A 15342-nucleotide genomic window follows, 5' to 3' on the forward strand; every position below is an offset into this window, starting at 1 on the left:
CCTGCCCTTACCAATCCACAGTCATCTACTGTATATCTCACACATGGACTTAATCTGGTCTTCTCCTGCTTCACTCACCTTGCCATCCTCTCTCTCTACTGGGACATCGTCTTATCAAATATAAATACTCCACCTCTCAACCAAGCCTCTCTTTTCAACAATGGCCCTATTCTACTTTTCCCTTTACCTCCAAATTATCTGAGAGACCTGGGCACAAGCTTCTGTCTCACAGTCTCTGGTGTCCCCTTACTCTTCTTACTGCAGCGTTACTTCCTACATATCCAACCGCTTCCCACTTCCTACATTCCACTCCCTGCATACTGTATGTTGGGGTTCCACAAGCCTCCCCTGTTTTTCTAAGGTAGACCCATTCTCTTAAGGAACTAAGGGGCAGATTTATTAAGCTTGGTGAAGTGAAGTTTTTATCACCAGCCAATCAGCTCCTAACTGTGAAGTTACAGGCTTGGTTTGAAAAATGACAGGTAGGAGCTGATTGGCCGGTGATAAAGACCAGACACTTTATCACTTCCCAGAGCTTAATAAATCTACCCCAGAGTTACTTATCTGCACCTATACATTGGTGAAACCCATATACATCTATCCCGCCTAATCCCCTACGCTTCCTACAGTGTTTTATCTTAAGTCCCCAACTGTGTCCTGGTTATCGCATAGATGTTCAAATGCTCCTACATTTCCTGAGTCGCCCAAGGCCGCCACCTTCAGGTCACACTTTATTTCTCATATACAGTCTCTCGCCCGGACCAGCTGCCTTCACATTAAAAATATAATCAGATGCCCTTTTATCGCCCAAGATGCCACCACAGCTCTTATCCTTTTTCTCATCCCCTCCCATCTTGGCTACTGTAACCTCCTCATTGGATGTGAAATTGCTCCGAAGCATTGTGACAAGATCCCAGTGGGTGGATTGCATTTGTACTTCTCACCTTACACAGCTCTTCCTGTGATGCCACCACTGCCTCTTTCAGCTTCACGAGCAGCTTCTGTGAGCTGAGAGCTTGGAAGTTCTCCGCCGGCGCACTCTGTTGCCGCCTTTGCCCATACTTGGAAGCCCTCCCGTCGTCGATTATCCTCAAGAAGTCGAAATAGGAAAGTTTGTTGTCGAGAACTCTTAGCCGCAGCCTTGCAGAAAGACAGAATACACCGCATGATATGGCGCTTGGTACAAATGATGTGCAAATGAAATACAGATTGTTCTCTTAAAAAATATATATTTTTCATATAAACGAATCTTCATTTATTTATTTTTTGACCTTTGACTGTTGACCTTCCCATTGTCAACCTGATGCTTGTGTTGACCTCCGACCCCGTCGGCATTAGCCACATCGACCTATTTCATGTGTGTCGTTATGTAGTAACTAAACAAACGACTTGTTGCTTCCATTGACCCTGCGCAGCGCTGCTGCTTGTTAGAGGGATGCTCCGTGTATTGTGAAATCGCACTGCCTGGCTGCCGTAATAATATGAAGATTTCTACAATGTGAAGGATCTCGGAGGGTCCCGGCAGGAAGCAGAAATGCGAATGAATGTGAAAACCAGTGACCTGGGAGCATGTGGCCGCGCCAGTCAGCAAGCTGCGATGCTCCGAACATCTGCTGTGTACATCAGAGCCGCTGGCATTGCACCCACGCAGCTGACTGTCTTGTGTGCTCCAGTCAGCTGCAGTGTCTCCCCTTTATGTTTTACCAATATTTCAGACACTGGGGAAGAGGGCAGAGACAATAGGAAGTCTCTAATTACAGAAAGGAAGCTTTAAATAACTCCCGCAGACAGTGAGCGCGCTCATTTACCCTGCATTATACTGTGCATCTGCTGAATGCTCGATAATCAGCCCTCGCGCCATGGGAGAATACAACCATACCTCACTCAGTAAGCAGAGAGCACATGGTTCTAGTGAATGGAACGACGCCATTTAACGCCCTGCCGCACAACCCTGTATTTCAGCTCCCAAACACTTGGCTGATCCGAGTCGAGAGCTTATCAAACAAATAGGAGTAAACTGCATCTTGGTAAAACCATGGTCCTGAGTCAGCTGCTGACACACTAAGGGCAAGTAACGATGGCAGGGACTCTGCGCATGTCCCAACATCATACTGCGCATGCGCACTACATGTTCTGTGTAATCCGACGCAGCATCGGTTCTGTGCAGTCAGACGGAGTACAGGTTCTGTGCAGTCAGACGCAGTACAGGTTCTGTGCAGTCAGACGCAGTACGGGTTCTGTGCAATCAGACGCAGCATGGGTTCTGTGCAATCAGACGCAGTACGGGTTCTGTGCAGTCAGACGCAGCATGGGTTCTGTACAATCAGACGCAGTACAGGTTCTGTGCAGTCAGACGCAGTACAGGTTCTGTGTAATCAGACGCAGCATGGGTTCTGTGCAATCAGACGCAGTGCGGGTTCTGTGCAGTCAGACGCAGCATGGGTTCTGTGTAATCAGACGCAGTACAGGTTCTGTGCAATCAGACGCAGTACGGGTTCTGTGCAATCAGACGCAGTACAGGTTCTGTGTAATCAGACGCAGTACAGGTTCTGTGCAGTCAGACGCAGTACAGGTTCTGTGCAGTCAGACGCAGTACAGGTTCTGTGCAGTCAGACGCAGTACGGGTTCTGTGCAATCAGACGCAGCATGGGTTCTGTGCAATCAGACGCAGTACGGGTTCTGTGCAGTCAGACGCAGCATGGGTTCTGTACAATCAGACGCAGTACAGGTTCTGTGCAGTCAGACGCAGTACAGGTTCTGTGTAATCAGACGCAGCATGGGTTCTGTGCAATCAGACGCAGTGCGGGTTCTGTGCAGTCAGACGCAGCATGGGTTCTGTGTAATCAGACGCAGTACAGGTTCTGTGCAATCAGACGCAGTACGGGTTCTGTGCAATCAGACGCAGTACAGGTTCTGTGTAATCAGACGCAGTGCGGGTTCTGTGCAGTCAGACGCAGTGCGGGTTCTGTGCAATCAGACGCAGTGCGGGTTCTGTGCAATCAGACGCAGTACGGGTTCTGTGCAGTCAGACGCAGTACGGGTTCTGTGCAGTCAGACGCAGTACGGGTTCTGTGTAATCAGACGGAGTACGGGTTCTGTGCAGTCAGACGCAGTGCGGGTTCTGTGCAATCAGACGGAGTACGGGTTCTGAGCAGTCAGACGCAGTACAGGTTCTGTGCAGTCAGACGGAGTACAGGTTCTGTGCAGTCAGACGCAGTACAGGTTCTGTGTAATCAGACGGAGTACGGGTTCTGTGCAGTCAGACACAGTACAGGTTCTGTGCAGTCAGAAGGAGTACAGGTTCTGTGCAGTCAGACGCAGTACAGGTTCTGTGTAATCAGACGGAGTACAGGTTATGTGCAGTCAGACGGAGTACAGGTTCTGTGCAGTCAGACGCAGTACAGGTTCTGTGCAGTGAGACCCAGTACAGGTTCTGTGCAGTCAGACGGAGTACAGGTTCTGTGCAGTCAGACGCAGTACGGGTTCTGTGTAATCAGACGCAGTAGGGGTTCTGTGCAATCAGACGCAGTAGGGGTTCTGTGCAATCAGACGCAGTACGGGTTCTGTGCAATCAGACGCAGTACGGGTTCTGTGCAATCAGACGCAGTACGGGTTCTGTGCAATCAGACGCATTCTGGGTTCTGTGCAATCAGACGCAGTACGGGTTCTGTGCAATCAGACGCAGTACGGGTTCTGTGCAATCAGACGCAGAACGGGTTCTGTGCAATCAGACGCAGTACGGGTTCTGTGCAATCAGACGCAGTACGGGTTCTGTGCAATCAGACGCAGTACGGGTTCTGTGCAATCAGACGCAGTACGGGTTCTGTGCAATCAGACGCAGTACGGGTTCTGTGCAATCAGACGCAGTACGGGTTCTGTGCAATCAGACGCATTACGGGTTCTGTGCAATCAGACACATTACGGGTTCTGTGCAATCAGACGCAGAACGGGTTCTGTGCAATCAGACGCAGTACGGGTTCTGTGCAATCAGACGCAGTACGGGTTCTGTGCAATCAGGCAGTACGGGTTCTGTGCAATCAGACGCAGTACGGGTTCTGTGCAATCAGACGCAGTACGGGTTCTGTGAAATCAGACGCAGTACGGGTTCTGTGCAATCAGACGCAGTACGGGTTCTGTGAAATCAGACGCAGTACGGGTTCTGTGCAACCAGACGCAGTACGGGTTCTGTGCAATCAGACGCAGTACGGGTTCTGTGCAATCAGACGCAGTACGGGTTCTGTGCAATCAGACGCAGTACGGGTTCTGTGCAATCAGACGCAGTACGGGTTCTGTGCAATCAGACGCAGTACGGGTTCTGTGAAATCAGACGCAGTACGGGTTCTGTGCAATCAGACGCAGTACGGGTTCTGTGAAATCAGACGCAGTACGGGTTCTGTGCAACCAGACGCAGTACGGGTTCTGTGCAATTAGACGCAATTTAGATTTCAGTTTAAACACACCCCACCCAAATCTAACTCTCTCTGCACATGTTACATCTGCCCCACCTGCAGTGCAGCATGCTTTTGTCCATCTACAAAAATGTTAGCTTTGCTAACAGGTCTGAATAAGGCCGAAGAAGCTTGTTCATGTAATTTGTTTGATTTCGGGCCTCAGTATACGCCTTTACCATACACCCGTCTTCCTCCACAAGTTACCTGTATAAGAGGTTGAGGAACTGATCATCCTCCAGATAGAAGTGCAGGCTCTCCAGCATCTCCCGGAAGTCCTGGACAGTTATGAAGCCGTCCTTGTTTTTATCTATTTTAGCGAAAGCTGCAGCAAAGTCCGAATAATACTCTCTGAATTTATCCCTGCGGCCAAAGAATGAAAAATGAATCACAATGAAAATGTAGACACTATTGTACAGAAACAGCACAGCACACACACACATGCACAAACTTGTGTTACAGAACGTGCCACTCATACAGTATTGCTTTCCAGTGTTGGTGAGTGTTCCCACTAGTGGGTCTCATCATTTGCAAGTGAAAACAGGGTCAGATTGGTCCACAGGTGAACAGAGGGAATTCCCGGTGAGTTCCAGTGTCTGATCCCCCCCCCCCCCCCCCCCCGCAACTTGGTGAAGCAAGATCATGCATGAATGTTGGTGCTTGGCTTGTTTCTATGGAGACTTCACAGAGATTAGCCCTCCGGCCAATCAAAGAGGCAGATCATGACACACCCATTTCCCCTTCTGTTATTTGCATTTCCTCTAGAGCGGACTGGTCACACCCCCTCTGGTGGCTAACCACACCCCTTAAGATTAAGCCCCTACCACTGCATTCCTTGGCTATGCCTTAGTACAACACTGACTGTAAAACATGTGTTATAGTGCCCAGCCATGCCCCCTACAGTGGCCACACCCTCCCGGTACCTGGACCCTGGTTCTATACCACCACTTGCCAACCAAACTGCAGAAATGATGCCTCTATTTGCCGTATATGGATAGAGAAATATCTATATTCTGCACACCAGAAATATCTATACAATCTTCTTACTTTATTTGCTGTTCGATATCTTTAATATCCAGAGCTTGGGTTTGGTGCACGTGGAACGCCTGCAATTCACGGTGGAGTTTCTGCTGGGTGCTGTAGTGTTTCTCTAGGGTCTGGTGGTTGTCTTCGATGATACGTTTGCTCGGACCACTATCTCCAGATGCAAAGTTCACTCCTAGTTTCTGGAGGAATTCCTGATGGGTGAGGTGACCCTTTCCGTCTGGATCATACCTGGGGTGTCAAAATTACCAATGTCAGCAAAGAAGAAACAGAATGTTGAGTTAGACTAACACACAAGTACAAATGTTACTGTACTTTGGGGGGGGGGGGGGTTCCTGGACTGGGCGGGATCGGGGAACACACAACGTTACATGAAGAGTTTGGGAGACGTTACCACCAGTTATTCATTAGATGTTTCGGGAATTTGCAGAGAATAGAGAGGTTTTTGCTATTTATTTACCGTCTTGCACAGGGCGGGTTTTATTTCTGCCTGGGAGGCGATTTACTACTTGCAGTCCTCTGTAACTTTGCAGATGAGCAATCATGTCTGAATCAGGCCCCTAGTCGCAAGCAGGGGCGCCGACAGGTCATCTGGGCCTCGATAAAAATGGAGGGGGAGTAGCCACTTGGCAGGGGCATGGCTTCCAGGAGGGCTGTGGCCACAGCCTGTGTAAAAATAAATGAAAGGGAGAGAGAGTACAGGCTGCCGCAGCACAGCCTCTCTCCCCAGCTCAGCATACAGCACTGAGCAGCACCCTGTCATCTCTCTCCCCACTGTCCGGCTCCCTGCAATAGCGGATGGGGGGAGCGGGACCCGAGCCCATCCAGCAGACCCGGGCCCAGGTAAAAAGTACCTACTCACCCCCCCCCCTCTCGACGCCACTGGTCATAAGCAAAATGGTGGTTTGTTTATTTCTCCTAGTGCAGCCAGAAATGGTCAACACACTGGAGGGGCAGTAAACCAGCGTGGGCTGCAGTAGGGAGCCAATGACAGCAAAGCAATCACCTAGCATCGATTGCTAAGTTTGCCAATGCCATATGGTGTCTAGGTGCGGCAATCCCAGTGCGTAAGAGCCTTCAGGCAACTTGCGCATATGTAGCTACATCGCTGCAAGAGACTCTCGCAGCACCTCACCATATAGGCAATTTGACAGATTGTTAATCAAACTTTCGCAAAACCGCGTAAGGCACCAAATTGGGGACTTCGTACTAACAGATCAATTGGGCCGTTTATCAAACTGAAAAGAACTCTTATTGGGGATAATTCAGATGCAGTTGGGGTTGCTGTCACTGCTGCAGGTATGGCGCTGTAGGCAGCCGGAACAGACAACTACAAAAGGTCAACACAAGCTTTGGTCGACATTGGGTAGGTTGACTGTCAAAAGGTTGACATGGGTTTTTGTATGTCGACCGTAATAGTGTAACCTAACGAATGTATACTATTATCATATTGACTATTTCAGTTAATAGTGTTGATGTAACTGGCATTTGCTAATTGAATTCGTCATCCCTGACTTGCTGATTGTCTGTCCCTATACACAATGTAGGGGGGAAAAACGTGTTCCCAGCAAAGGAATTTTAAGTACTTGTTTTGGGTTCATGTTTGTTTTTCTACTTCATCTTTATTTCGCTATAAATGGATTTATATTTGATCTACCGTGGGAGTGAAAAACGTCAAAATCTTTACAAAGATCCCTTATTGTACGTATTATATACTGTAATATTATATAACAGAACTTGGCCGGCCAATGGGAAGAAGTTATGTATTTGTAGGCGATAAAAGATGGAATGTGTTTTGCAATTTAATTGTATATTACAAAGTCGTTTGACAACAAGGATGGAATGTTAATATCTCGCAAGATGGTCGGGATGACGGAAAAATAAAAGCATTTCAAATCTAGAAAATGTCCATTTAAAGTATGTAAGAAAGGTGCGTAATGTATGGGCATAAATATTACTTTTCAATAACAATATTTTAACATCTTGACATAGAATTATTGCATGTACAACGGAGAATGGTTTTGTTTGTATTTCTAGGGACGATCTGACAATTATTTTATCCTTTGGATTCCAAGCTCAAGGCTGCACTGATCATCCACCGCCGCTACTGCTGCTAATGTGCGCCATCTTGTACCGCCGCTCACTAAGCGCTACGGTAACTGACTGCAGGAAGAAGCCCAGCGCTACACACCAGACCCCTGATACAAAAAGTGAAACGGGTGGAAAATAAACTAAAAAGAAAAGAAAAATGGGGGTTATTCTAATTTGCGCGCTCCCCGGCGTGTACTTGCAAAGGATCTTTCGCGCAGTGGCGTAGCTACCGCTCCGCAGCCCCAGCGGTGGCGGGGGGGAGCCGACGCCTCCGGGGCGCAGGGTTCACGGTTCTCCAGTCTCACTGAGCCTGCCTGTGTGACAGCCCGGAGCTGCGGGGAGGAGGGCGATCTGTCTCTCCCCAGCCCGTGCGCCAGCCAGACACCTTGCTGTCTCTAGTTGTTGCCCGGCTCAAAACTCCTCCAGCACGCTCAGAGCGTGTGCGCCTGGGGAGAGCAGTCGCCCGCCGATCACCGCTCAGCTGCAGGGCAGGCAGGAAGCTCCGTCCCGACCGTCAACAACTGAGCCAGATAAGACCGCACAAACAAGCGGCAAGCTCCCCGCCCTGCCGAGCAGTCACCATCTCCTGCCTGTGAGTCACTCCACTAACATGGACTTCAACGTGGAGAAGCTGGCGGCAGATGCCGGCACTTTCCTGAACTGCGCAATGCAGGTACAGGAGGGGGGGGGGGGGGGGGGGGTTGGGGGCAGCTATATGTTGTACTTACTATACCACGGATTAATTTATATTTGTTCACAGCCCAAGAAGGTTCTGAATGTCAACATTTGTAGACGTTAGGTTGTCAACAAATGTGTCGACATACACTTAACATTTTTTGCCCTAAAATTAAAAAGTCATAATTTTAGTGTTGACATATTAAATGTCGACATTCTGAATGTGTTTATGTTTAACCACATCAACCTAAGTGTGTAACATTAAGCAGAACCTGTTGACATTCTGGTGTTGACATTTTGCCTGTCCAGTAGCTGACCGGACACTGTCTCCGCAGCACCGCCTAGACACAAGCCTTGATAGATAGCATAATACTATCTCCAATGGCGGTAAGAATAGATTCCAGAAGCAGAGCCTCCCAGAATGGTCGGGAGGCTCCTGAAAATCGGGTCCCCTCCCAGCCCTCGTTACCGGGACACCTTCACAGCAGAATAGTTATGTCTGGCATTTATCGCAGGGGGCGGGGGGGGGGGGGGGGGTGGAGCCAGAATTGTTTTGGCAGGGGGGAGCTACATTTCTAGTTACGCCACTGCTTTCGCGACTGCGCATAGTCATTTATGCTCATGTGCAGCCGATGTATGCAAGTGGCCATGGCAAATACATTATTCACCAGGCGCTTGAACACAACAGTGCTGTCAGGGGGCATGGGGCAGCGGGTAATGGGGATGTGCCCAGGGGAAAGCCCAGCGTTTCACACTGTCCATGTGCAGATCTGGGGGTGCAATGCTGACATGCTGAAGGAGACTCCGCCTTTATGTGTACACAATATAGCACACCCACCCACACACACATATACAGTATATATTAGGGTGGCCAATCCCGGAATCGGGATCGGCGGGATCCCGGGATTTGGCCTCCAAAAATCCTGGATTTCAATCCCAGGATTGGAGAATCCAATCCCGGGATTTCGGAATTAGACTGCGCATTCGCTGTCTAATGCTGGGCAGCGTCTGAGCACCCGCTCAGACGCTGCCCGGTTGTTCCCGAATCCCAACACTGGCGTGCGGCCTGCGTAGCGTGACAGTAGAGGTCACGCTGCACAGCCAACACCGTCACTAATCGCCACCGCCCACTCTTACGCCCGCCCGCCTTTTCTCCTTTGTCTGTCCGCTCGCCCGCCTGCCTCCGCCTGCTGTCTGCTGAGGAGGTGCACTTGCCGGGAGGCACTGTGCACCTCCAAACACACTCCCGGCCGCCCGCCCGCTCGCTAATGTAAGTAATTGTGCGGGTCGGCCGGTGTGGGGGCGTCTATTGGATTATGATCCCAGGTAGGGATGCCAATCCCGGGATTGAGCATTTTTCAATCCCAGATCCCGGGATTGCAAAAATGCCCCGGGATTGGCATCCCTAGTATATATATATAGGGGGTGGGGCCATGGACTGCACATGCTAAGGAGAGGTGCTATCATGCTGAGATTTGTAGTTCCACACAGAAACAAAGACAATGCAGATGCACACTCTATAGTACTAGGGGCCTGATTCAGACCTGTTTGCTGGGCTGCATATACTTGCCGCCTAGCAAACAGGTAAGCGCCACCTGACGCCCCGCCGAATCCCCCCGAATCCCCTCACTAACATAAGAGGAGATGTGTATGAGAACACATCCCACGGCATACAGCTGAAGCGGAATAATTTGTTGGTCTCTGACCATTATATGATTTTTCTCCTCTTCGGTAATAAAAGCCAGTCTGTTATTCTGCTGATCGTCGAAAAGAGGGCAGGGCGCTGGTGTCATGTGACGTCTGCCGTCCGCCCCAAGCAGCCAACACCATGGAACGCCCATTGTTTTTATGTGGATGGCCATCAAAAGCTGGGAGTCCCCCTGCTCAAGTGCCATGTTCACCCCCTCCTGCCCCTCGCTGAAGCCATTTGCTCCCTGGGTTTGACCATGCGCATAAACGCACCCCTAAAACTCAGCAATCTAACATATAGCAAAGTTGCGGTACCTTGCATACTTTTACGCCAAAAATATATGGGCCCACCAACCGTGCACAGGTGAGCTTATCTGGTGGCTTGGTAACACTAAGGTTCAAGGGCAGGGCAGGGCAGTAGACCCCCCCCCCCCTCCCCCCCAAGTCAGCACAAGCCAACCGCCCCAAGCCATCACACTAGAGAGAAGTTATAGCGTAAGTGTAACACAAATAAGAAGCAGAAGCTGTGTGATGCATGGAGTGTTACATTGGTGAGAAGTAATAATTAAAATATTGAAAGGTGTTAAATAGGTAGAAAATGAATGAGGTTCTAAAGGAAAGTGCTAGAAATATAACAATGTTATGGCCTAAATCAGCAAGGTTGCACCAACCCCTATAATCTGTGGGTTACTAAGTTAATTGATGTTAACGCATAAGGATCCGATCGGCAGGGCTGTAAGTTTGGCAGTAGGGGGTGGTACGGTGAACCGGTAAAACATATTGTGCCGGTACCCCGTACCGCCATAAGAAATGCCCTCCAAAGTGTTTAATGCGCATATCTAAGTGGCGGGGGCATGGCCTCCACCGCCTTGCCACAGCTGATTCCTCGCCGCCACTGTTGCCACTGGAGCTGAGGGGAAGGGAGCCGAGGGGAGGGGAAGGGAGCGGAGCGCATCGCGCATCTCTCCTTCCTCTCCCTGTGTCACTGTGACTGGGCTCTCAGCCAATCATAGCTCGCGGGCCAGCAGCCAATCAGGAGCCAGCCCACGAGGTATGATTGGCCGGCGGCCCGGACACAGTGAAGCCGGGGAAGGAGAGACGCGCGTTGCTCTCCCCTGTCCCCGGATGAAGCAGCAACTGCGGCGGCGGCGGGGGAGGAGAGGAGACCCGGACACCAGTGGCTTCTGGCACTGAGGGCATATGTGTGGCACTGTGGGGGCATGTGTGGCATTGTGGGGGCATATCTGGCACTGGGGGCATAACTAGCACTGTGGAGGGCATATGTGTGGCATTGTGGGGGCATATCTGGCATTGGGGGCATAACTAGCACTGTGGGGGCATATCTGGCATTGGGGGCATAACTAGCACTGTGGGGGCATATCTGGCACTGTGGGGCATAAAATTTTGTCATGTAGCCACTCCCCCTTGTGTCATATGACCACGCCCATTTTTTGGGTGCGTGTCTTCGGCGCGCAGCAAAGTACCAATGAGACATTTTTTCTACTTGCACCACTGCCGATCGGACGCCACAAGACTCCTCCTGCGGCATTTTCTATTACCGCCGTGTGATCAGCACCTATCCAGTATCATTTCCCCCGCGCTCACCTGAGCCAGAGTTTCTCAAATTCCTGGGATGTTATAGGGAGGGAAAACCGATATAAGACGTTCCTCAGGTCTTTCTTCTGTATGATGCCATTCCCGTCGCTGTCGATTTCACAGAATGTCTGCAGCAGAAACAGCGCACAGAAAGGTTACTGGTCTGCAATGCTGGGCAACGGCGCCTGACTGCGCAGCAATAATATGCCCCTCCCCCTTTTACCTTGGCTAATATGCCCCTCTTACCTTGGCTAGGTCGTGCCATCTGCCTTGCGCCTTGGTGACGAGGTAGTAATGAGCCTGCTCGCAGGCTAGATCCGCACAGTCCTGGCTTTGTTTTGGCCTTTGGGAGATAACAAAGGTTCTTGTTAATTGAGTTAATTAACACATATACTGCGAGTGAGACGTCAATCGATTGCTTTAATATATCCTCATACGCAATTTGTGAGATAAAAGGGGAGAGAGGTAAATTAGCAGATAATTAGTTCCTAGCTGACATGGGTCTCTGAAAATGACATGTGGTCTGACCATCTGTATGGAATCTGCTGAAAACGGTCCTCCAAAAATGGCTGACGCCTTGGAAGAGACAGATGCTGGACCTCTAGCGCCTGTCAGGGGAGAGCAGTGGGTACAGTGCAATCTCGGAAGTGCTAGTTTCTGGGAATGCTTGTGCACCTGCAAGCAAGAAACCCATACCAACGAGCATGTAACCCCAGGCATCGAGCATGAAACCCCTGGCAAATAGGAAAAAAAAACCTGGCAACGAGCATATAACCACTGGCAATGGAAAAGAAACCCCTGGAAACAAGCATGTAATCCAATGTTAAGGAGCAATAAACCCCTAACAACAATCGTGAAACCCCAGGCAACGAGCATGTAACCAGTTGGTAACGAGCATGTGATTCCTGGCAATGGGCATGTAACCCCCTGGCAATGAGCATGAAACCCCTGGCAACAAGCATGAAACCCCTGTTAACTATCATGTAATTCATGGTAACAAGTATGAAAACCCTGGCAATGAGCATGAAACCCCTGTTAACTATCGTGTAACCCCTGGTAACGAGCATGAAACCACTAGCACCAAGGGGTGCGAGAATATGCAGCTATATTGGCTAGCGTCTGTGTTGCCCAGCCGACGGGATATGTCTGTGAGGTGGTACATACTGGCTTGCATGACCACAATACTGTATATCATGGGTCCTCAAACTGCGGCCCTCCAGATGTGGTGAAACTACAAATCCCAGCATGCCTTGCCACAGGTTTCCTATAACGGATTGTTAATACTTTGGCAAGGCATACTGGGAATTGTAGTTTCACAACATCTGGAGGGCCGCAGTTTGAGGACCCATGCTGTATATATTGGCTTTTCAATTGAGGGGCTGATATATCGGCCAGTATGTACTGTTCGATATATCAGCACTAGGGTAGCAGGGGTAAATTTACAAAGATGAGAGTTCTACTGAAGATGGGATGTGTCCCATAGCAACCAATAAGATTCTACTTATTATTTATTTAGTACCTTCCAGAAGATCATAGACTCTGATGGTTATGGACAACATCCCATCTTCAATAATACTCCCATCAAATAGTAAGTAAGTAAGTAAGTTTAATTTATGTAGCGCACTTTCTCCAACAGGACCCCTTTTAAACTGGATCCGACGCGGTATTTGGAACACGGATCCAAGCCAGGTTGGATCCGGGATTTGCACCGTTTACACTGTGGTGCCAACTCGCAGTGTAAATGGGGGTGGCGCTTGCAGAGGACATCATCTCCAAGAACTGGGGCTGCCAATTGCCGCGCCCGGACTGCCGCGATGGGGCAAGCCCAGCACCAAGGTAAGCTGCTTGGCTACCCCCGGCCCAATGCAGCCCCCCAGTCCCCGTCGGCAAGGTGAACGGATGCCGCACACAGGCATCCATTCACCGGCTACACTGCCTTCATAATCGCACATGCGCAAACCCTAACAATCGGATGGGGAAGCAAACTCGGCCCGCACCAAGCGGCTGTGAATCAGGTCCCGAGTTACAATGACATGTTTATGTTTGGAGACACGTACCTGTAAAACGAGTTGTGCCACGGAGGGCTGTCGTTTTTCTCCTGCCTCTGTACTAAGCTGAGGAAGTCTATGTAATTTAGGGTGGACGTTAGGTTCAGTCCCAGGAGACCCAGCAAGCGCTCGAACTCCTTCTGGGTGAGGAAGAACATGAAGCTGTCCAAGAGGTGGCGGAAGTCGTGCATGGTGACAATGCCGTCGCGGTTGCTGTCTATCTTATAAAAGGCGGTGTACGTATCCTGGGGATCAGATGGGTTAGTCATAGGATGTGTTATTACAGTATCAACTATCAGAAAAGAACAGACCCGAACAGACAGGCGTAACGATAGTGGGTGCAGAGAACGCCGTTGCTATGGGGTATAATGTAACCTGCTCATTATAATGTGGTATAATATAGACCAAATTTAGTTGATTGGCTGCTTGTAAGAAGACGTTGTTCCTATGGCGAGTAGATTTCGCAAGCAGTGACCTATACCGTCTGCCGGAAGGCAACAGCTGAAACAACTCATTAGCAGGGTGGGCGTGGTCATTGATGATCCTCCCCGCCCACTTCCTAACTCTCAGGAAGGGAAATCCTCTACTGGAGGGAGATTTGACCCTATGATTTTTTCCAGCTGTCCTGACCACTCTTTGAAGTCTCCTCTTCTCCTGTGTGGGGGCTGAGCCCCCCCCCCCATTATTGCGGTGTAGAAGATGAGTTCCCGCTGTGGAATACCTACGGTACCTTGTACATTCAATTGTTACTTACTCCGTATCCTTCCTTTAACTTATCCGGGAACTGGACGAGACACTCTTCTGCGGTCATATAATGCGGCTTGGTGTTATTCACTCGGTGGTTGGGGTTTTTGTGTAACTTATCCCCGGGACCGTCTCCTGATGGGACTAAGAACAGACGTATATTCAATGCTTGCATGTGGCTTAATGTAACAGCCTGACCCTAACCCTCCCTACTAGTGCCTTACCCTAACCCCCGTACTCAGCCGCCTAAACCTAACCATACTGCCCCGCAGCCTAACCCTAACCCCACCTTGTCATTACCTAAACCTAACCCCCCTTACCCGCAGCCTAACCCTAACCGCACCTTGTAATTACCTAAACCTAACCCCCCCTCCCCGCAGCCTAACCCTAATCCCCACCTTGTAATTACCTAAACCTAACCCCCCCTCCCCGCAGCCTAACCCTAATCCCCACCTTGTAATTACATAAACCTACCCCCCCCCTCCCCGCAGCCTAACCCTAACCCCACCTTGTAATTGCTGAAACCTAACCCCCCACCATGAAGCCTAACTATAAATTCATCCTCCCCCTGCAGCCCAACCCTAAGTCTAATGCCTAAACCTAACCGCCCACCCTTCCCGGACCAAACCGTCTTGGCATACTTAGGTTCGGGATGTCAGCTGTCGGAATTCTGACGTCGGCGTTGTTATACTGACCGCCAGATGCTGACCACATCCCCAGCATGCACCTCTGGCTGCTCTCACCCTATTACACTGTCTATTCTAATAGCACAGCTGACAACAGATATTACTACTTTCAAAACATATATATTCACTATACAGTACTTATCCAAACGGGTCAAACAATGCAAATTTGATTATATAAATATCACTGTCAAATGAAAAGTCAGCAGTTAACGAATGCAGCCATCTTATGGGCGGGACCAATATTCACGAGGATGGATGCACCCAATCAATTCGCCCAAAACCATAGATCTGACTGCAGCACTTTGCAGAGGCAGACTCTTA

General features: G+C 49.8%; 1 protein-coding gene across 1 annotated transcript in view; it reads right to left on the reverse strand.

Moving 5' to 3' along the window:
* EFCAB6 (EF-hand calcium binding domain 6) overlaps positions 1-15342 on the reverse strand; it is a 105532-nt gene that overhangs the window by 12286 nt on the left and 77904 nt on the right. The window contains 7 exon segments of the mRNA XM_083181257.1: positions 945-1140; positions 4656-4811; positions 5496-5723; positions 11553-11671; positions 11790-11886; positions 13601-13836; positions 14346-14479. Coding sequence (XP_083037383.1) covers positions 945-1140; positions 4656-4811; positions 5496-5723; positions 11553-11671; positions 11790-11886; positions 13601-13836; positions 14346-14479 — 1166 coding nt within the window.

The sequence above is a fragment of the Crinia signifera genome, chromosome 4 (genome assembly GCF_055691185.1).
Source record: "Crinia signifera chromosome 4, ASM5569118v1, whole genome shotgun sequence".
Classification (NCBI taxonomy): Eukaryota; Metazoa; Chordata; class Amphibia; order Anura; family Myobatrachidae; genus Crinia; species Crinia signifera.